The sequence below is a fragment of the Furipterus horrens genome, unplaced genomic scaffold, assembly GCF_987537825.1.
Source record: "Furipterus horrens unplaced genomic scaffold, mFurHor1.1.pri manual_scaffold_8, whole genome shotgun sequence".
NCBI lineage: Eukaryota > Metazoa > Chordata > Mammalia > Chiroptera > Furipteridae > Furipterus > Furipterus horrens.
The window spans coordinates 36,051,227-36,075,886 of NW_028327178.1; the positions used below are offsets into that span (position 1 = coordinate 36,051,227).

The 24,660-nt window shown below is 33.7% G+C and overlaps 1 protein-coding gene across 2 annotated transcripts in view; it reads left to right on the plus strand.

Annotated features, from left to right (window-relative positions):
• Positions 1-24,660, plus strand: part of SS18 (SS18 subunit of BAF chromatin remodeling complex) — a 71,538-nt gene that overhangs the window by 21,065 nt on the left and 25,813 nt on the right. For both annotated transcript variants that reach the window (XM_090285691.1, XM_090285692.1), the window contains exons 4-5: positions 13,474-13,627; positions 17,437-17,658. In XM_090285691.1, coding sequence (XP_090141817.1) covers positions 13,474-13,627; positions 17,437-17,658 — 376 coding nt within the window. The remainder of the gene's footprint in view (positions 1-13,473; positions 13,628-17,436; positions 17,659-24,660) is intronic.

The following is a 24,660-nucleotide window of genomic DNA, read 5'->3' on the forward strand; positions in this document are numbered from 1 at the left end:
CTGCAGCCCTTTGGTTCTCAGGCCAGCACTCAATCCACCGAGCCACACCAGCCAGGGCCCTTTTTTTGTTTTTGTTTTGTTTTGTTTTGTTAACTGCTCATCTGTAGCAGTCAATAATACAGTGATATACAGTTGAATATGGTGCTTTGACTCATGCTGCTCTAGTAGTTATATCCCCCTTTTTGTTTTTGCACCATTATTGTAAATATCAACATAGCATAAAAGGCACCTATCACTTAGTATTCTTATGGAAAAAGTTTTGACCCTTTGGACCCTTTGAAAGAGTCTTGAGAACCACGCTTTGTGAACCATTACTCTTTTTGGTTCTCATTAATTTCTGATCTTCTCTTATTATTTCCTTTCATTTTCCTTTGGTGTATTTTGTTGTTCTTTTTCTGAATTTTGAGATGACTGCCTTCATCAGTTTTCATCCTTCCATACTAATATATACATTTAAGCGCAGAAATTTCCCTCTAATCATAGTTCTGATATGTACTGTATTATATTTATATTATTTCAAATATTTTCTAATTTCCATTGTTATTTTTTCTTTATACATGAGTTGACAAGTACATTTTATTTCCAAACTTATGGAAATTGTATAATTTCTTTTTTCTTAATGATTTCTGGCTTCATTGTACTGTGATTGGATAACAATATTTTGTATGATTTCAGTTCTTGGAATTCTTTTGACAATTGTTTTATGGTACAGCATATGGTCAGTCTTTACAAATGTTCCATGTATACTTAAAAGAAATATATATTTATCTTATATATGTTTATCAGGTTAAGTGTGATAATCTTGTTTGATTTTTTTAACCTTTCTGAATGTTTTGTTCAGTCAGCTACTGAGAGATGTATATTTAAAATGTACAGGTATAATTGTAGATTGACTTTTTCTTTGTAACTCTTTCAAGTTTTCATTTAATTCATTTGAGGCACTGTTAGTGGTTGCATTGCATATATCAGTATATTTAGAAATGGCATGGCTTTCTAATTCGTCGTAACATTTGTCATTATGAAGTATACCTTTTTATCTTTAATAATGCCTTTTGTTCCTTTGTTTACTTATCTGATATCAGTGTAACACCATCAGTTTTCTTTAGTGTTTTGCATTGTATATATATCATTTAATTTTCTTGCATCAGAGGTATTTGTCTTGTGAACAGCATATAGATTAAAAAAAAAAAAAATCCAATCTAACAATCTTGGTCTTTTAATTGGAACATTAAATCACTCATTACCTGAGTTAAACCTACTATCATAAGTGCACTTTTTGTGTGTCTCATCTGTTGCATATTCCTTTTATTTTGTTCTTTTCGCCTTTATAATTATTTGTATTGTTTCTGTTTTTTCTTTGCTAGTGTGAAATTACATACTTAAAACTATATACTTATTATTCTTTTAGTGGTTACTATACAGTTTGCATTATACATCCCCAGATAATTCAAGGACCTTCACATACTTTATTTTTATTCATATCCTCAATGACATATTCGTTATTTTCATACATTTTAATATCTACATGTTTACTCACAAGTGATTGTACTTTTTTAAAAGTTAGTATTCATTAGAATTATCATTGTTAACCATTTCTGATGCTTCTTATTCCTCTCTTTGTTTAAAACTTTTTTTCTCAGATCATAGTTTTTCACTCTATGAAGAACATTTTTAGTATTTTCTTTTAGTGCTGGTTTTCTGGTGGCAAATTACTTTCAGGTTTGTTTGTTGTGCTTATTTTTTATAATTTGCAAAAACCTTTATTTCACCATGCTTTTTTAAAAAATTGAATTCATTGGAGTGACATTGGTTAATAAAATTATGTAGGTTTCAGATGTGTAATTCTATAATATATCGCCTGTATTGTGGACTTATCACCCCTATACCCTCTTTTACCTCCCCCGACTCCACTTTCCCTTGGCAATCAAATATTGTTTGTGTCTATGAGTTTACTTTTCCTTAATCCCTTACCTTTTTCATTCAGTCCTGCAACTGCTTTCCTCTCTGAGAGCTGTCAGTCTGTTCTCTAAGTCCATTTCTATTTTGTTATTTTATTTGTTCATTATATTCCACATATGAGTGAAATCATATGGTATTTGTCTTTCTCTGACTGGCTTATTTCACTTAGCATAATAGTCTCCAGGTCTATTCATGGTGTTGGAAAAGGTAAGATTTCCTTATTTTTTACTGCCAAGTAGTATTCCATTGTGTAAGTGTACCACAGCTCTTTTATCCATTCAACTACTGATGGACACCTGGGCTGCTTCTAAATCTTGGCTATTGTAAATAATGCTGCAATAAATATAGGGGTTCATATGTTCTTTTGAATTAGTGTTTTGGGTTTATTTGGATATATTCCCAGAGGTGGAATCTCTGGGTCATGAGGGAGTTAGTTCCATTTTTAATTTTTTGGGGTAACTCCATACTGCTTTCCACAGTTTATATTCCCTCCAACAGTGCACTAGGGTTCCCTTTCTCCACATCTTTGCCAGTACTTCTTGTTTGTTGATTTATTGATGATGGCCATTCTGACAGGTGTGGGGTGATACCTCATTGTGGTTATAAATTGCATTTCTCTTATGATTAGTGACGTTGAACATCTTTCCATATGTCTGTTGGCCATTTGTGTGTCCTAGTTGGAGAAGTGTCTGTTTAGGTCCTTTGCCCATTTTTTAATTGGATTGTTTGTTATTTTGGTGTTGAGTTTTGTAAGTTCTTCATAAGTTTTACATACATGAAGTTTTAGGCATCATTGGTTCAGGAAAGAATTATGAGAAGAGTTTAAATCACAAAAAGTTTTTATTTGTTAACTTATTTTTTCTTTGGAAAGAATTTGAGGAGAAGATAGTTTTGCTATTATGGTAGTTCATTTTAAGATACACAGTTTGGAAATATTTATACAGAATTAGAAATTTTAGACCTGGAAAGAACCTGATAGTTACATAGCCTAGTGATTCTTTACCTTGGCTACACATTTGAAAAGCTTCTTTGTTGAATCTACCATGCAGCTAGGAATTAAGGACATTATATTTTCATTATTTTTAAATGGAATTTCCAGTGATGTTCTGAGGATATACAGAACTTCAGGAAAATATGATTCTTATATCTGTAGTGTAGAAGGAAAACTCTGACTCCAAAAAACCTCCGCTGCCTTGCGGCACACCTCTTCAGGGGAAAGGCTAAGGGAGTAAACCCCGACAGAAAATCCGGAGCCGGAGTCCCTAAGGCGGTTTGACGTTGTAGTCAACACCGGCAACTCCTGCGGCGCACCTGAAGCCAAGCTGTATTGACTCCGTCTTTCCCTTGGACCCTTCAGCTGCGAAGAGAGGGGGGGTCTGCTGCATGGGCAACAGCAGACCCTCCATATCACCCTGCCCAGGCTCTGTAGCTTCAGCTTCACTGGAGAGGACACTTCAGCGTCATCGTAAGATGTCGATTCAACACGGGAGGAGACAGATACCGTGTCACTCCCTAGTCGGACTGCACAGCCATTCTCGGCGGTGCAGATAGACTCTTAAGAAGCTACACCATCGTCTCTCGAGACGGACGGCTGCTGACGACGAGTGTCAACTTTATCTGATGTTGCATTTGTACCATGAACTACTTTTACAATATGAGGAAGATAATGCTAATTCTGTAATGTGATGAAGATTATATAAAATAAATTATGGTATCCAGCATATAGGAGGTACTCAGTAAATATTGATGGTGATGAGAGGAAGGTAGTATACAACTGGAAAGTATAAATGGAAAGAGAAGTCAGATTCAGGAGTATTTGAAGCAAGACTAGCAGGATTTAATTACTGAATACATATGAAGGGTAAATTTGGAGACGTGACTGATAGTGATGCCGTTCACTAAGATTGAGTGTGTAAGCATGTCGTCTCAACTTTAAAAGAAAAGCTGAAAGCTGATTGGAATCGTTTATCTGGCTTTCAGTTAGGTAATTCATTATAAGTATAGGTTTTAAAAAATCGCTAATTTAACTGGATATTTTTCTTAAACTTTAAATTTATGAAAGATAATTTTTGTTTAGTAAATGTTCTGCACAAAGAAATAAAGTCTGTACTATTAATAATAATTGATTAATAGTAAGTTTTATTCTTTACATATTTTTCATTTTCTAAATTGCATTTTTTGGTGATGCCACCTACACTTGATGTCCTGAGCAAACCTTGGGCAGCACTTGATTATCCTTTAATTATACAAGCTTCAGTAAAAATGATAATAGTCTGGTCTTCAGGTTCAGTGACCATTCTGGCAGATCAACTGTTAAGGTACTTTAGTGACTAAAATTTGAAATTGTAGAATTGTAGAATTTACTCTTTACAGGTTTGATCCCAGTGAAGTGAAGGAACACATGCTAAAGCATATAAACAATATATTTCATTTATAAGTATTTTTAATTTATGACTTTTACCTCAATTTTAGCATAGGTAATATTTTGATATGGTTAGAACATCAAAAACTGAAAAAGGTTATACAAAAGCGTACCACCATCTCTTTCTCCCACTTGTTTTTTTATGCAAATAAAAATCAGTATAAATACAAGAGTGGGCAAAAGGTTTACAGTTGTGGGTATGTAAAACACATATAATAATTCTTGTATTATTATTTATTAATTATTGTATTATTTTCCTTATGAACAACTGTAAACCTACTTCTGCTCCATCCTGGAGTATAAATTAAGGCATCAGTTATTTGATTTTTGAGGTGTGGGAGGCTTTGTTGAGAAAAAGAAAACTAAAGATGCTGATTTAATTCCTCAAAAAAAGTAAAATAAAATCTTTAATATGACTATAAGTTGTATAAATGAAATTACAACAGATGGTATAATACATCCCATTTTAGAATACTGTATATGTAAGTACACCTGAAAGAGTAGAAAAAGTGATTAGTTTGGCTGATTGTTAGGGAAACTTTCACAAGGGAGGTAACCCTGTATTTTGTAGAGAATTGGTTTATGGGAGCACATTTCTCTGGATTAATGTACAATGTAGCATTTTACCTATTATTGCCTATCTTGTCCTTTCAGAGATCTATAAAAAATCATGTTAACTGTTTGCTGGACAGTATATGTTATATAAAATTCAAAAGACCATCTAGAGTCCAGATATGTAAAGAGATTGGATACGTCTTACTGTGAGGAATAAAAACATTTGTGCATTTGTATGTATGTATATACGTATGTTAGTACATTAATTTTTTTTTTTGCAGAACTGTATTAAATCAGTGAAAGTAACTTTTTAAATGTACTAAGGAACCTAAGGATTCTCCCTTTGTCATTAATTGAAAATAATGTATCTAGCTCACCTCTACAAGGAACAGAATTTTTGCTGTGTAGCTAAAAAAAAAAAAAAAAAAAAAAGAACCCCAAATGTTGGAAATTATGTAATTCACTCTTATTTGCATAGAATTAAGTACAGAAAAGTTTTTTACAAGGCTTTTAATTTAAGCATTGATTATATTAGAAAAAAAACAAACTAGGAACAAGTGTCAGTTTTGAGGTTGGGTAAAATTGTATAGCTTTTACAATTGAATTCTACACTTTTGAATGAGGTTGAATTACATACTGATAGAGTAATGCCTACAGTAGAATAAAAGAAATCACAGAATAGTGTGACCCTATTTCAAAAATAAATACACATATACACGTATTTTAAAATCTTTCTGAAGCATATAAAGCTTTTAGCTATGGTTCCCACTTTCATTATTTTCAGTTTTTATAAAGATTATACATTCTTTTGTAATTTAGCCAGATTGGTATAGATGTAAAAATAATATAAAAAATAAATTCAAGATTAAACCAAGTGTATCTTTCTTTTTTTTAATGGGCTTAGAGTTTATCTCCCCAATGTTTCAGAGTGGATTAGTTTTTTGTTTTTGGAAGTATATTCCAGAGAATTCTCCTGGTCTGGGAAGAAGGCTTTTTATTTTTTTAATCTTCACCAGAGGATACAGGATACATTTATTGATTTGAGAGAGGAAAGGAGGGAGGGAAGTAAGGATAGTGGGTGTGGGGGGGAGGAGGGGGCTACAGAGGGAAGGAAAGAAGCATGATGTGAGAGAAACATCGATTGATAGCCTCCCATACACACCCTGACCAGGGATTGAATCCTCAAACTAGGTATATGCCCTGACCAGGAATCAAGGAAATTGAACTGGCAACCATTTGGTGTATGGGAAGACTCTCCAGCCAACTGAGTCACCTGGCCAGGGCAGGAGGCATTTACTTTTTGTTCTTTAAGATTATGAATCTGGAGTGACTCTTTGGTGATTAATATCATTATAGTATTTCAGAACTGGGGTAATTTAATGTCAGACTTATGGTGAAAATGTTTGCTGTCTCATAAAGAAAAATTGGATTGAATGGGTAACCTGTTACTAAAACTGGGGAGAGTAATGTTAGTAGGTGAATCATTTTGGGTCCTAATATCTTAGGAAATTTGGAGAATCATCAGGCTGTGAAAACAAGTGGGAAAAATTAGTTAATGAAAGTTTAGCTTGTCAGGTGTTACAGTAGGATTGAATTCTGTATTAGCTGTTTAGGGAGAGGGTGACAGATATGACAGTTGAGAATATTAAATTGAGGGAACCAGTTGATAAGGTTGAAAGACTGAATCAGTTCAGAGCTACCTATCTGTGATGGCATCCTGAAATTTCTTGTGGGAATAAGTGAGGAATCAGGGAGATCTTCCTAAACTATTTCAGACATGTATAGAACTCATTTTGGGGAAACTGACTGAGGACTAGGAAGTAAGGCAAATACGATATCGATGGGGCTTTTGGAGCTAAACAAGACTTTTGTTTGTGTGTATAGAAGTCATACCTTTTTCAGCTTTTGGTAGTATTGTATATGTATCTCCTATTTTGAATAATTTTATTTTTAAGTTTCTTACATCTTGTGTCATTTTAGTGCCTCCTTGTGGGGAACTTCATTAATAACAGCTATATTAATAGTTATACAGATAACAATTATTAAACTAAAATTATATCTTGCAGTTATTTTTATGTTTTAAAGAAACATTGAAGATAAATTTATTGTCAGAGTTATATTTAGTTTTACAGTAAATCGCTTAAATTGAGAGTTCATTAATCTAATTACTAAATATTGAGAATCTACTGTGTGCCAGGCAATAGTTTAGGTGCTTTTTGAAACATCATTAAACAAAACATGTATTTCTTCTGTCTTTGGTTTTATATTCTAGCAAGCAAGGCAGGCATAATAAATAATTCAGTTACAATGTATAGCTTGTTAGAAGATGATAAGGAAAAAAATAGGGCAAGGAGAGGTGTATTGGGAAAGCTGGAGACAGGGATGAAATTTGTGACATGAAATAGAGTGGTCAGGGCTGATCTCATTGAGAAGGTAACATTTGAGCAAAGAATTGAGGGAGAGTTTGAGCCAGAGGAAACAAGTAGAAGGTCCTGAAGTCCAACTAACTGCCTGCTTATTAAGGAACATGAACGTTTTTTTGACTGGAACAAATAAAGGCAAGGAAGCTGTATGGACAGGTCCTATCTTGTAAGCTTTTAAAAAAAAATCTTGTAAGGACTTTGGTTTTTACTCTGAAATCGGAAGCTCTTGGATGATTTTGAGCAGAAGAGCCAAATAATATACACACGAAGGGCCACAGTCTTTTTAGTTTTAAAATGTTTATTGATTTGAGAGAGAAAGAGAGGGAGAGAGAGGAATGAGGGGAGAGAGAGAAACATTGATTGGTTCCCTCCCATACACACCCTGACTGGTTCCCTCCCATATACACCCTGACTTGGAATTGAACCCCCAACCTTCTGGTATACAGGACGATGCTCCCACCAACTGAGCCACACCAGCCAGAGCTGAGTTGATATATTTTAACCAGTTTATTGTAATCGTAATTACTAGGTGGAGGATTTACTGTAGAGGAGCATGGATTGAATAAGTAGTCCAGTTAGGAGGCTGTTGCAGTAATCAACAAGAGAGATGTTATGGTGGCTTATGCCAGAGTGGTCGCAGAGGAGGTGGTGATTGATGCCGTTAAATTTAACACTTGCTGAAAAATGCAAAAGCTTGTAACAATTTAACTTCACTTTATCCTACAGTTCTTTTTTGTTAGTCTTGTTATATATTTATGTTAAACATAGTTACATGTATATTTAAATCATGTAAGCCATTGTTACTATTTTAAATATCAATATTAATTTACATTTATCTACATACTTCTTTCTATTAATTCCTCTAGTTCTGTACTTCCATCGGGGGTCATTTTTGTTTTGCTTGATGAATTTCCTTTACTTGTAATGAGTTCTCTCAGCTTTTGTTTTTCTGAAATTATTATTTCATATTCAAATTTGGAGGATATTTTTTCTTAGTGTAGAACTTGAGGTAGGTTGTTTTATTCTTTTTAAAGATGTTATGTTATTGTAAACTTTTTCCATTGTTTCTGATAAATTGATTGTTAATCTTATTGCTGCTGCCCTGAAGGTAATGTCTGTTACTTTCCCTGGCTACTTTTAAGATTTCCTCTTAGACTTTGGTTTTTAGGACTCTGACTCTTAAGTTTCTAGATACAGTTTTTTTCTTCATATTATGCTGAGGTTTCTAGAGCTTCATATGTGTGCTAGAGACCCATGTCTTGTTAGCTTTGGCAGATTCTTTACTAGTATTCTTCAGATATGGATATTTAATTTTATCTTCTCTGCTTTTATAACTCCAGTTAGATGTGTGTTAGACCTTTTCACCATGTTGTGCATGTCTTTACACTTCTATTTTTGTATTTTTCTGTCTGTTTTCTCTTGGCTTGTCATATTTTCTGTACTTTTTTTTTTTTCCAGTTCACCAATTGTCTTGTTCTCTTTTTAACTGAACTGCTGAGTTCTTAGTTTCAGTGATGATATTTTTCAGTTCTGGAATTTTCATCTGACTCTTAAGAATTCTATGACTGCTGAAATTCTCCATCTGTCTTGAACATATCAATCACAGTTATTTTAAAGTCTCTCAGATAACTCCTATGCATGTTTTTCTATTTTCTATTTCTCTTGGTTGTCCATTTACTCTTTTTAAAATATTGAGATGAAATTCACATAACATGAAATTCACCATTTTAAACCTCTTTAAGTGTATAATTCTGTAGTTTTTGGTATATTCACAGTTCCGTGAAACTATCATTACTATCCAAAATTCCAAAACATTTTTGTTACTCCAGACTGGGGTTAATTGTCAATCCTAATTCTACCCTCTGCTCGTCCCCCAGCAATGAATCATCAACCTTTTTTTTTTTTGTCTCTGGATTTACCTATTCTGGACATTTCATATAAATGGAATTATACAATGTAGTCTTTTGAGTCTGACTTTTCACTTAGCATAGTGTTTTCAAGGCTTATCTGTGCTGTGATATATATCAGTACTTCATTCAATTTTTGTGGTTAATACTCCATGGTGTGGATATGCAATATATATTCCACATTTTGTTATTCATCATCAATCAGTTGATAGACATTTGAGTTTTTTCCTCCTCTTTGTCTATTATGAATAATGCTGCTATGAACATTTGTGTACAGGTTTTGTGTGAATGTATGTCTTCAATTCTCTTGGATCCATACCAGGAATAGAATTTCTAGATTATATGATAACTCTGTTTAACTTTTTAAGGAACTGTCAGATTGTTTTCCATAGTGGCCATACGCTTTTACAGTCCTAACAGCATTTATGAGAGTTTCATTTTCTCTGCATTCTTGCTGATATTTGATACTTCCTGTAGTTTTTTTAAATTTATTTTTGTAGCCATCCTAATTAATGTTGGCCATTTATTCTTGTTTTTTAGAATGCCCTGTAATTTTTAATTGAATGCCAGATATAAATGAACAGTTGTTGTGACTCCACTTGCTGTTATATTTCTCCAGAGAGTTAAGTTTTACTTTGGTAGGCAAAGTACTTAATCACCTTGGGCCTTTTGAGGGTTGATTATCAATGTTTTAGGGTTGATCTATTTCAATTTTGGCCTTAATTAATGGCGAGACTTTTTTGAAGTTTCAGTAGAGACTTTGAGTTGTTTGTGAAGGCCCTTCTCTTTTGGTGGGACCTAAACTCTATAAACTCTTATCTCCCTAGCACTGGGCAGAAGCTAAAATCTCTGCTTAGCTCTTTAGCTTCCTAACAGCTTTTTTCTTTAAATTTTCCCGCTTTTTGTGGTTGTTTAGTTTCCAGCTCTCTGGTAGCCCCAAACAGACTGTCTTCTACACAGCTCAGTAGAACTGCCACTTTCTACTTGGACTCTATTTTCCTGATGTACAGGAAAGTCAAGGAAAAAGCCAAGGTGGCGAGGAGCTGATCTTCTGTGCTTCCCTTCTTTCAAGAGTTCTAACCCTTCCTGTTTTTCTCCGTGTGCATTGCTCTTCAATGTTTTCAAGGAGTTTTTACATTTGTCTAGATTAGTGGTTCTCAACCTTCCTAATGCCGCGACCCTTTAATACAGTTCCTCATGTTGTGGTGACCCCCAACCATAACTAAAGCATAGTGATTAATCACAAAAACAATATGTAATTATATATGTGTTTTCTGATGGTCTTAGGTGACCCCTGTGAAAGGGTCTTTCGACACCCTAAAGGGTCGTTCGACCCCCAAAGGGGTCGCAACCCACATATTGAGAACCGCTGGTCTAGATAATGTCTATTAGGAGGAGTGTTAGTTCATTAAAGGCTACTCTTATTATGGTGGTAACCATGAATACTGATTTTTATGAACTGAATCACGGGCAGTGAAAAACTGATACCTATTGAGAGTGAGAACATTATTTTTCAATAGAAAGTTTGGACATCAATATAGGAGGTAAGATATTTATTTTAAAACCAGGGTCAAGATCAGCCACATTTGAAGGATGATAAAGGATAATGGATCCATTCATTTACTTGGGCTATTGCCATATCTTGGTGATTGTGAATAGCACAGCAATGAACAACATAGGGATGCTTATGTTCTTTCGAATTAGTGTTTTGGGTTTCTTCCGATAAATTCCCAGAAGTGGAATTGCTGGGTTATAAGGCGGTTCAATTTTTTATTTTTTGAGTTATCTCCATACTGCTTTCCACAGTAGCAGCACCAGTCTGCATTCCCACCAGCAATGCACCAGGGTTCCCATTTCTCCACATCCTCTCCAACACTTGTTTATTGATTTATTGATGATGGCCATTCTGACTAGTGTGAGGTGATATCTCATTGTGGTTTTAATTTGCATTTCTCTGATGATTAGTGATATTGAGCATCTTTTCATAGGTCTGTTGGCCATCTGTATGTTCTAGCTGGAGAAGAGTCTATTCAGGTCCTTTGCCTGTTATTTAATTGGATTTTTGTGTGTGTGTGTGTTGAATTTTATAGGTTATTTATAAACTTTGGATATTAACCCCTTATCAAATGTATCGGAGAATGTGTTCTCCTATTCAGTGGGTTGTCTTTTATTTTGTTGATGGTTTCCTTTGCTGTGCAAAGACTTTATTTAGATGTATTCCCAGTTCTTTATTTTTTCTTTTTTCTTCCTTGCCTGAGGAGATATATCAGAAAAAATATTGCTATGAGCAGTGTCCGAGATTTTACTGCCTATGTTTTTTTTTTTAGGATTTTATGGTTTGGGGTCTAACATTTAAATCTTTAGTCCATTTTGAATTTATTCTTGTGTGTGGTGTGAGAAAGTGGTCTAGACTAATTTTTTTGCATGTATCTGTTCAAGTTTCCCAACACCATTTATTGAATGAACTATCTTTAGTCCATTGTATGTGCTTGCTTCCTCTGTCACATGTTAATTGACTATAAAAATGGATATTTACACAATGGAATACTACTTGGCCATAAAAAAGAAGAAAATTTTACTCTTTGTATCAGCATAGATGGACCTGGAGAACATTATGCAAAGTGAAATAAGCCAGTCAGAGAAAGACAAATACATATGATTTCACTCATATGTGGAATCTAATGAACAAACTGAACTAACAAGCAAAATAGAGACAGACTCAGACGGAGAGCAGGCTGACAGCTCTAGGAGGGGGCTTAGAGGGTGGAGGGATCGAGCAAAAAGGAAAAAGGACTCATGGACATGGACAGCTGTGTGCTGATTGCAGGGGGGAGGGAGTTATAAGGGGGATAAATGGTAATTTAAAAACCACAATAAAAATTTCTCTAAAAAAAGGATAATTTAAAACTAAGCTATGTGACACTGAATTAATGTTTGGTAAGTTTTTTGAAAACTGAACAAGATCATTCAGTGTTAAAAACTACAAATTGAATAAAGTATTTAAGCTGAGAATTAAAAATATATTTAATAATAAAGAGCAATTAATATTTGGATTTAGAAAGAAGAAATGTAAAGATTACGAATTTTAAATGAGTGCCATTAGAGTAGCACTTGGTAATTCTTGTAAATGTTAGAGGTGATTAAGGGGTTGTATATTTGAGGGTTTACATGCAAGAGCTAAAGAACAATGTATATCTGTTAACCGTGCTAGAGAGGATTGTGTTCACACTATCTGGATGGTACAGACAAAGTCACTAACTGGCCACTTGAAGATGTGGGAGAAATAGAATAACTGATGTTACAGGAATAGACATTTTGATTAGAGCATAAAGAAGTAGAGAAAGAAGGCAGAAATAAGTCTGTAAAGAATAATACTGTACTATCCTTCTGCAGGCTTAAAAATTGGGGTTTGGAAAGAAACTAACCATTTGCTTTTTCCATCAAAATATCCCCAAGAAGGGAGCCAGGTGTTGCAGACCACCTCGTATCTGTGTTTTTCCTCTCGCCCTTTTGTGAACTCTCAAGGTTAGTCAGTGATTTTTCTTCACACTTTCATTAGGAAATTTGCCAAAGGCATCCTTTTGAGGCAGCTGTCTCTGTACCCTTGGAGGCCATCAGTAATGTTTCCTATCTGTAGGAGCAGTCGGCACAAAAATGCTGGGCTGAACTGAGTCTTGGTGATTTTAAATATTCCCCTGTCAAAACTACTCCTTCCCTACCTTCTAACAGTATAAAGTATATTAGATTTTGGGACTTCTAGTTCTTTAATAATTTTTTTACAGTATTTTTTCAGGTAAAATCTATCATTAATAGTAAATACACCCAAATATAATCATAATGAAAAGACACGTAATTTTTAAAACATAATTTAAATAACACATTTAGAAATCTTTATGCGTAAATAAATTCTTTTTGTATAGAATGTTAAAGTTTTTATTTTCATCATTGAGATTTTATAAATTAAAATATACTTGTGTTGTTTTTGTCTAAGGTGGTCAGGTGATATATTCATGCTAATGATATTGTGAACTTTTGGGGGCATGTAAAATATGATGTTAATAAGTCCATGATTAAAATGCATTATAGTAAATTGAGATGCATTTGTGGTTTTGTTTCTATTTAATCATATAGATGACTGTTATACCATATGCATCTTTAATATATTGTCTAACTGCTTCTGTTATTTTACTAAACTGTCTTCTTTCAGCCACCCACACAGAATATGCCTATGGGTCCTGGAGGGATGAATCAGAGTGGCCCTCCCCCACCTCCACGCTCCCACAGCATGCCTTCAGATGGAATGGTAGGTGGGGGTCCTCCTGCACCACACATGCAGAACCAGATGAACGGCCAGATGCCTGGTAAGTTTTTCTCCTCTAAGACATTAACACCAGAGTTGCTTAGCAACTGAAACGACATGGGGGCTCAAGGGATACTAGATTGTTGATGACAAAACTGCTTTGAATGCCCCCGAGTACAAGCTCTCTTAGAGTTTGTTAGCTACAGAGCTACGTGACCTGTATTCAGTGTTTATCAGGCTGCCCTTGGGCTTTTATGTAGCTGACACACAGCATTCCTCTGATGAACAGAACTAGCTAAATTTAGTCTGTCTGAAACTATGCAATACAGCTGGTTTTGGAAGCTTTTGGAAAAAAAAAAAGGCATTGTACCTTGGCTTAAGAATTAAAATCTCTTTATAAAAAGGTATTATAACATTTCCCTGTGTTTTGTATTAAAAATGTATTGGTCTCAGAAGCAGTAATCCTGGAAAAACACATAGGGAAAAGAAACAAAACAATCTCTAAAGTGCTAATGTATTTCAATATTTTCTCATTGATACTATTAAAGCTGATTATCGATTTGTGTTTACAACATAATATCAATATGGAAATTGATATTAAAGCAACATTAAAAAGTGAAAGATGTCAGCTTTCTTATATAATGAGCCATTTCCTTTACTGTTTATATGTTTTAAGTTTAGAGCTACATAGGATATGTTTCAGGCTATTGGAGGCTTATTTAGTTACCTTTTGCTGGTTTGAATTTTTAATCTGAAAAGAATCTAAACTGTTTTGTTTCTGTAACAGCCACAACCCATACCTGTCATTTTTGTTGGGGTGTTTTCTACATTTAATACAAGAATATTTTCACTTTCTAATGACAAAGGTTATTTTCATTAATGAAAAGTATACAAATAGCAATAATGCAAGTAAATTAAAATAACATAACAACTTACTTTTAAAATTAATAATTAGCATCCTTAGTAGAATGTCATTTTAGCTGATTGTGTTGGTTGGTAGCATTGGTGCCCATGGATGGTGGGTGTAGACCATGAAGTAAAAGAGAGCACAGAGCTAAGGAAGACAGGTAGTCTCCTTCATGGAAGATTGATGTGTGACTGATCAGGTAGTTGGGCAATGGGGTTTCGGTGGCTGTCTTCTGTTTATTGCTAAAGCTTGCCACAAACAATGGCCCACATTCCGCACAGTGATATGGAGTTAGGAATAGACATAATTGTTTGTCAGGATGTAGTCAGCAGGAATATTCTTGCTGAATCCAAATCAGGACCCAGTGTTTTTAAGACTGGAAACGTAGTGCTAATACAGGATAGCAAATTAGAAGTTTTGTGATTTTTTTGTTTGTTTGTTTTATTTTTACAGTGGTATCTTTAATTAGGATTTTGACTTAACTTCTTCATGTAACTCAAGCTTAAGGCCGAGGAACCATTGAGCAGCAATATAATGATTTCTAACCTGACATTTTGGTATTGTGTGAGGCCATCTGGAGTAGTTATAATTTTTATAAGCCAGAGATTTTCAACTAGTTATGACCCAGGTTGTCTGGAATCCTGTGAAGCTTCCAAAAGAATTTATAGAGAGTTATGATTAGATGTAGGAGAAGTTAGAAGCCCACTTACTTATATTTTATTTACTTACTAAGTTCTTCACAAGCATTTAGCCAACTTGTATGCACACCAATTTATGTCTAGGCTTTTTATTTACTTTTTTAGTTTTGTTTTTAATATTTTACAATCTAAGTTGCAGAACTATTTATATACTGTTGTTCTTGGTCAAATAACCTCTCAGTGTGAGGGTCCTTTTCAAAAAAAGTTAATTGATTTTTAAAAGAAGTCTAAATAGCACATGCCTATGGCACCAGAATCAAAAGGTACCGAAGGTATATAGTCTCTGCCTCTGCAGACACTTTGTTCCAGAGTCATTGGTGTCTAGTTGTCCTTCAAGAGACATTCTCTGTAGCCCTCACTAGTGTGGCTCTGTGGGTTGGCATCATCTCATGAACAGAAGAGTTCCCGGTTTCATTCCCCGTCAGGACACGTGCCTGGGTTGTGGACCAGGTCCTGGGTTGAGGGCCTGCAAGAGGCAACTGATCGATATTTCTCTTCCACATCAATGTTTTTGTCTTTCTCTCTTTCTCCCTTCCTTCCCTTTTTCTCTAAAATAAATAAAATCTTGATTAAAAAATAAATAAAAATTTTAGAGTGAGGGGAAGGAAGGGAGAAAGAGAGAGAGAGAAACATCAGTCGACTGCCTCTCACTGGTCCCCAGTTGGCCCCCCAGACCTGGCCTGCAACCCAGGCATATGCCGTGATCAGAAATTGAACCAGCAGTCTTTCAGTTCAGAGGCCAGTGCTCAATCCACTGAGCCACACCAGCCAGGGCTAAATAAGTTAAATCTTTAAAACACATTACTTAAAAAAGAGATTCTCTGTATATAAAATATATGCATATATTTTTTCTTATTCTTTTTAAAAAAGTAGTAGCATAAAGCATACATTAGTATTAATATATCATTTTTTCCCTCTTAAAGGTATATCTTAGAGACTGTGAGTATATAAAGATATATTTTGGAGACTACTCAGTGTATAAATAGTTGCCTCATTCTTTTTGGTGATTGCCTTGCATTCTTTTTTATGGATGCCTCTGATTTATTTGAGCAGTTCCTTTCTGATAGAAATAGAGGTTATTTCTAGTCTTGGTATTAAAAATTATGCTGCTGCGAATATGTGTAAAATAAAAGTAAGTAAACACACACTACTTTATACATGTACACACACATGTGCACACACAAAACTTGTATATTTATAAGATAAATTCTGAGAACTGAAATTGCTGGGATAAAATTACATGCATTTTGACGTATACATTCCTGGAACAATGTATGAAGGTGCATAGTTGGATCAAATCTTTTGATCTTTGCCAATGAAAGATGAAAAATGGGTTTCAGAGTTTTAATTTGTCTTTTTATATTGTAAGTAAAACATGCAGTCTAATAATGTTTATGACCTCTTGTAGTTTTTTGTGTGAACTAGTCATTCATGTCCTTTGCCCCATCTTTTACTGCTGGTGGTGTTTTACTTGTATGTTAAGTACCTACTTTGGACTGTGATGACTTGTAAATATATTTTTTTCCACTTAATTTTTTTACTATTTAATTTTGTTTTTGTCTTATTTGGGTCTTATTCAACTTTTTTTAATTATTATTTTTATTTTTAAATATAGTCTGTCAATCTTTCTAACATATTTAAGAAGGCCCTTCCACTCCAGTATTATTTAAAAAAATTTTTTTTAATGAAATTTCTTTTATGGTTTCTTTTTCTCTCTTCTTTTTTAATATTTGATTTTTTAGTCATCATGGAACTAATGTGGAAGGGGTCCAACTTGTTTTTTTCTAGATTGCTATTCAGTTGTCAGGACCCCATTTATTTTGCCAACTGATGCTTGGTGTCACCACTGTAATTGTTTTATAACTTATCCATCTGGGGTTGTTTTTAGACTCTGCTTTGGGTTCATTGATATGTTAGTTTGTGTATGTGCTTAAACTACACACTTCTAATTACACCAGCTTTATTTTTTGCTCTCTTATAAAACTAGTCTTCAAACATTATTTGTGTTTTTTAGAGTGTTCCTGGCTTTTCAGAAGCATTAATTTCTTAATCTGTAAAAGGGGAATAATAAATTACCTCATAGTATCCACTATCATTCATGTAAACCATTTTCTTTGTTTGCTGTTGACTAAATACTGAAGTTATTATTTGGTATTATTATGATGATGATGGTAATGTAAAAAAAATTTAAAAACTTTTAAGGTACTTTTATACAGACCATATGTTTAACTTTCATATTTTGGTTCTGATCACTTTTCTTCAAAGGGCCTAACCATATGCCTATGCAGGGACCTGGACCCAATCAGCTCAATATGACAAACAGTTCCATGAACATGCCTTCAAGTAGCCATGGATCCATGGGAGGTTACAACCATTCCGTGCCATCATCACAGAGCATGCCAGTACAGAATCAGATGACAATGAGTCAAGGGCAACCCATAGGAAACTATGGCCCCAGACCAAATATGAATATGCAGCCAAACCAAGGTAAATAAACCATGTTACTCTTGACTAGAATGCTACATCAGCTTTCGAAAATTAAACAAAATTTTCAAGTTGTTAGCTGATGCATAAAAATGTAAGTTTGAAGTAACAACTATATATGTATATATAAAAGGAATGTTAAGTTTGAAACCAGCTTAAAATACTCTTTATTTTTACACTTAAAAATTAAATAGCTTAATTTAGCCTTTTAAGCTTATTTATTTTTATGTCTTTTGGGCAGTTTATTTGAGGTTCTATATTTTTTGGATTTTTTTTTTTTTTAAGACAAGCTAATCAGTGAATAACCACACATTTGCTCTAGAGCTCGAAAATTGAGAAAATATTATTTTATTGTTGCAAGTACAACCTCTTAAAAAACATCTGCTCTGTAGTTCATTTTACTTAATAAGGATATATTAATTTATGTGAATTTACCTTGATTTATATGAATGTTTTCTGATACTGAGTTTCAGCATTTAAAAGGTAATTGTATAATTTGTTATTACAATGTTTAGTGGAGGTGCTGCTATGTTCTTGTATTAGAGTGGTGTGAAGTCTATTAAAATTTATTACCAATCTCAGGGAATGAAATTGTTATCATGTTTCTTTTATCTTTTCTTTGTTTTTTTCTTTTAAAGATTTTATTTATTTTAAGAGAAGGGGGAAGGGTGGGAGAAAGAGAGGGAAAGAAACATCGATGTGCAAGAAAGAAATATCCATCAGTTGCCCCTAGCACACCCCCAACTAGGGACCTGGCCCGCCACACCCCCAACTAGGGACCTGGCCTGCAACCCAGGCTGTGCCCTGACTAGGAATTGAACTGGTGGTCACACCAGCCAGGGCTTGTTTCTCTTTTTAATAGTCTTGTGAGTAATAGCTAAAAATTGGTAAGTGGGGCTCTGTTCTGCTAACTGCCTGTTAAAAGGTTTGACTATTGCCAGCCTAAAACTTCTTTAATTATGAAATATGGTGAGGTTAAGAGTATAAGATGGATTTAATGTATTTGCAATAAAAATTGCTAGACTTTGTTTATGAAAAACAAATCACTGTAGTGAATCCAGATAAAGGAAGTCAGTGTTAATCTGTTGATAGTTATTTAGGATGAAATAATATATTCTAAATTTTAAATATTAATATAGATATTTTCTGTAATTTTGATGAGATATGCTGAAAACAAAGGAAAATAATGGAATAAATTGCCAGTGAATGTAGCTTCACAAAACTGGTGCTTGCTCCAATTTTTTTCTCTGAAGTTGTTTACTGCCCACGATGGTATATTATTTTCTTTTTATTAGGTCAATTAAAGATTCAAACTAATAGCAATATACAATCATTGCTAGATCAGAATGGTATTCAGATGTCTCTCCATGTAGTTGGTTATCAGGAAAGAGAGCAAGAAAATTGATAGTGATTTTGACAGTAACTACAGTAATGACACATTTTCTAGAAACTATAGTTAAAAGTTAGGGTGTACACACAAAGAATGGATATTGTTGCAGCATAGTTTGATTTCAAGAAGAAAAAAATATGCTTGCAGCAATATGCATGTAGGAAAATAGTTACTGTTTTTGGAGAAAAGAGCTGAATATATAGAAATTTTCCACTTTAAGCTTAAGGACCAACTATTCTTTGAAAAAATGTCATCTTTTGAACTCTACGTATATGCCCTGACCAGGAATTAAACCTGCAACCTTTTGGTGCAGAGACGACACTAACCAACTGAGCCACCCAGCCAGGGCAACTACATATTTTATGATAAAAATTTTCTGTTTTGATAAATAGGTGGAAGAAATTAGAGGAAGCTACACTGTAAATATAGTCTTTTAAAGAAAAGCTTGAAAATACCAAAGTTTTATAAAAGGGAAACTCTTGACTTTTAAAAATTTCTTTTAACATTTATTGAGATATTATTAGCTGTTCTTTGAGTTAGACAAGCTGTTGGGATCTTTTGGCTATCTCCATATTCTTAAATACATATCTCTGTGTCAAGAGATATTGAACAATATTAAAGCTAATTACTAACCATTTTTAATACTAGGGTTTATCTAGTAAATCAAGGAAAAATATTTGTGGGATTTCTTAGATTAAACCTCTGTCAAGTGACCAAAAAAATGGAAAAAGACTAATTCTGAGAATTTTGTTTTAAAAAGGAACAATTAAATGGCAATTATTGTTAATTATTTTTGTGGCATATTTGGGAACTTTAACTGGTGATGTGGATTTATTTTGGTAGTTTTTGAAGTGACATTTTTACCCTTCCCTTCCTTCTTTTTCAGCTTTGAAAATGAAACGAAGTGGGGGAAAGTAACTAGTCTAAAAATCTTGTCATTGTAATTTAGGAATCTGGTTGAAAGTAATCCAAGGGATAGATATGTCATACATTTACAATTTATCATTTTGACTCTTTAAGGAAGTATACAGAAGTATTGTGCTAATTTATAGTACTAATTGTAATATAATAAGTCACATCGTGTACCAGTAAACATATCTCTCCTCACTGTTAAATTGATAAATCACTGCAATATTGCGTTCATTGCGGTTTCTGCTTGTAACAGTTTTAAGGATATATAGCTACATTTTAGTTCATTTATACATTTGATAAATATGACTATTTTGAATGAGTTTTTCAAGGTTGTAACTTTTTCCTTAGTGATGACATTTTTTGGTTGTAAAAATAATATTTAAAAGTCTGGAAAATGCAGAAATGCATAGAGTATAAAATAAAATCAATCATCTATAATTTTACTCTGTAAGTTCTAAATTACTGCTAAGGCAAGGTGCAGTTCACTTATATAAAGTTATATAGCCTGTACTTAGACACTTGGTAGCAGCAGTTTGAGTACTTTGTAAATATATGTTTAATTATTTTTCTCTAGGACTACATTTTATGAAGTCAGGAACTGTGTCTTGTTTTTTCCATCACTACTTTATCCTATTTGTTGACTGATAGATGAGCTAGCTCTCCTTTTTGCCATAACAAATTAGAAAGCTAGCATGCTTCTCTGTGGTACTGTCATCATCAGCTGTCATTCCAGGAATGAACCAAAAAAGGAGCTGTCAGATCATTGTCAGTTACACCAAAGCCTGTTGAGTTTGGGAGACAAAATTCAGATGTGTTTCTATTCAACAGATTATAAATTCAGTTTTATTACTGTTCAGTTTTAAAAACTTTAAAATAATTATAGGCTTACAGGAAGTTGCAAAGGTAATAGAGAGATCCTATGTGCCCTCCCCCTAACCAGCTCTAATCCCCAGCAACCACAGTTAATTTTCTCTCCATTTCTATAATTTTGCCCTTCTCAGGATGTCAGTATGTGACTTTGTCAGATTGGCTTTTTTTTTTTTCACTTAGCATAATTAATATTCAAGCTGTTGCATGTATCAGTGATTCCGTCCTTTTTATTGCTGAGTAGTATTACATAGGATGGTTGCACCACAGTTTGTTTAATCATTCACCCATTGAGGAACATTTTGGTTTCTAGTTTTAGGCTTTTACAAATAAACATGCTATGAACAATCGTGAACATATTTATGTTTTTGTTTGGGCATAAATTTTCATTTCTCTGGGATAAATACCCAGGAGCGCAGTTGCTGGGTCATTTGATAATTGGAGTTTTAGGTTGGTTTCTTTTATTTTTTTTTTTTTACCAACTGCCGAACTGATTATCGAAGTGGCTATATTGTTCCACAGTCTCACCAGCAATGTATAAAAAATGTGCTTCCTACAAATCCTTGTCAGCACTTGGTATAGTGATATCTCATTGTGCTCTTAATTTGCATTTCCCTAATGGCCACTGATGTGAATGTCTTTTCATGTGCTTATTTGCCATTATATATCTTCTTCAGTGAAATATCTCTTCATGTCTTTTGCCCTTTTTCTAGTTGGATTGTTTGTTTTTCACTATTGAGTTTTGAGAAGTCTTTATATATTATTTTAGGATTACTTTAAAATCTTCTCTTAATATTTTACTACATGAAATTTCAAACATACAGAAAAGTTGAAGGAATTGTACCTGCATAGTTGCCACTTGTATTCTACAGTTAATATTTTACTAAACTTGTTCACCATATATCTGTTAATTTATCCATCCATCAGTGAGTCATATTTTTTAAAATGCATTTCAGTGTAATTTGCAGATATCTGTACGCTTTCCCTGTATCACTTTAGGCTGCATATTATTAGAAGTCAACATTTTAAATACTTTATTAAAATTTTTTTAGATAACATTTACATAGAGAGAAACAAACAAATATTGTTATTCAATGAGTTTTGGCATATTTGTAACATAAACTCCTTTGGATTTATTTTTTTAGCTAACATCCTATAGTGCCCTTATGGGAGGTAGTCCTACTCCAATATTAACATTTTATATGAACCATAATCTGTGGCTTCTTTTATAGTGAAAGGGGTTGACTGGTTTTTCTTTCCCTTAGAACTCTATCTCAGTGACTAGTTCTAGGACTACCTGGATAAGAATCACCAGGAATACTTGTTAAAATAAGATTTGTCTGCCCCACCCTATACTGGTTAAACCAGAATCTCTAGGGATAAATTTTACAAATTACATTTAACAATATTCAATGTCAGGCTTATTTATAGTCCATTCCTTCAGAATTTTCTGGGTTGGAAATGTCTTCTGTGTTAGATGGTTCATAACTTTTCAGCTTTCATGCCAAATGACACAAAACCATGGCTTTCTACTTGGGCAAGATAGAATCTTTAATTTCATAGCATATTATCACTTGTACCACATAGATCTAGAGCTTTTGGAGTTTTTTTTTTTTTTAATTAATATTATAGAATATAGCTGAAACTATATAAAAGAGGTTGTCTAACCTTAAGGAATTGTATAATCTTTAATTTTACTGGATTTATTAAGCCATAATATATCCCTTTTCCATTTTTTAGTCCCCAGAAAGCTAAATTCAGTAGCCCCTCATTTATCGCGGGTATTATGTTCTAGACTCCGCTGCGATAGGTGAAGATCTATGAAGTAGGAACCTTACATTTATTTTAGTATTTATATATATTTTAAGGCTTATAACCCTTCCCACACACTTATAAACCATTCCCAGTCCCTTATTGACCTTTCCCACTCCCTTATTTACCTTTTCCACACTTATAAACACTACTTATGTTCTTAAACATATTCTACACTCTTAAACCTACGTAACTTTAACAACATATGTAACAGTACCGCAAAATCCCATGATGTAGTGAAAAATCCGCGATAAATAATTAAATATAATATTTTTTTAAATCCCGCAATACAGTGAGACTGCGATATAGAGGGGGACTACTGTACATAATTTAAATCCAAGATTATTTGTAGGGATGCCTATGATGTAAATTTATGCCCTTGAGATGCAGGATTTCTTAATTTGGCACTATTGCAATTTTGAGTTGAGTAATTACTGTGGGGCTTTGTCCTGTTCCTTGAGATATTGAGCAATATATCTTTCCTGTACCCACTAGGTGGCAGTAACACCCCCCATACCAATTGTGACAACCAAAATCTGCATTCTACTAAATGCCCCTTGGGGGACAAAATGTTGCCTGCAGTTATTAAGTAACAGCTTTAAGAAGTGGTTAATGTAAGGAACTACATATAGGGATGGTCTGTTATTAAAGAAACAAGATGATAATAACAAAAATTGCTGATACTCATGTTTTAATACTTTTTAATACATTCATGAGAATTTTTCTAAAACTTTCATGTTATAAAAGAATATATCTCTTAGTGAACTGCTAGTCTTTTTACTACCTAAAATCTATCATGGTTCTAGACCTGACTGGTGTGGCTCAGTTGGTTGGGCATCGTTTCACAAAGTGAAAGGTTGCTGGTTTGATTCCTGGTCAGGGCTTGTGCCTGTGTTGCAGGCCTGGTCCCTAGTTGGGGTGTGTGCAAGAGGCAATCGATAGATGTTTCTCTGACACATCGATGTATCTCACCCTCTCTTCATCTCTCCCTTCCCCTCTCTTTAAAATAAATAAATAAAATCTTAAAAATAAAATCTGTCATGGTTCTAATTTTTCATTGGTTGCTAAGAACTGCTAATTTGTACTAGTTCTAGTGACTTTATTAAGCTTTTAGGGTTTTCTCAATTGCTTGGCTCTTGTTCTTTTATCCTTGCTATTGTATTTAAATTTTTTTATTATGAACTGTTAAAAACTCTTGATGAGGACACATGTATGTTTTAAGTAAAGAATCCTGACATTTTAAATTGCTGTTTAATAGGTAGTAGGCTAGCTAATAGAGTTGCAATACAGGGATTTTTTTCTTGCAGTAAAAACCTTATTAATATCTTCAAATGAGAGCTGTACATGGTCACTTTGAGATTGAATCGTTAAGAAACGAGTAGTAAAGGGTCATCAGTACATAATGAAATATGAACAAGAAAACAGGCTTGGGGAGGGTGTTGTGTATGAAGTTTGATTCTTATAATATGGATACAGGTGGGATGAACAAATTTCTTGTATTGTAGGGTTTTTGTATTATAGTGATAATGTTATATAGAACTGTTTTCCTGAGATAGATTACATAGGATAAGTATGATTTGAGAGGAGGTACATGTGGTGGTTAAAAGCATGGCTTATAGAGTTCTTACCATTTACAAGTTATGCAACTTTAGGTAAGATTCTTACTGCTTGCAAGTGTTAGATTTTCTTACCTGTAAAGTGAAGTTGGTAATAATTCTACCTGTTTTATAGGTTTTGCGGTAGATAAAAATAAACATAAAGCTCTTGGCTTAGTAAGCCTGGCCCATAATAAGTGCTCATTAACACTTAGCTGTCATTTTTAAACTTTACTTAAAATAATTTATAGGTTAATGTTATGACTTACAGAGTTTTAGTGTATTGGTTTGCATCTGAAGATGTGAACATATATGTATAATATGTAGAGCTTTTAAAAATTTTATAATTCTGAATTATTCACAAATTAAAACAATGTTTATAGCTGAATCTTAAAAATTTACCAGTAACTTAAAATGCAACTAAGTATT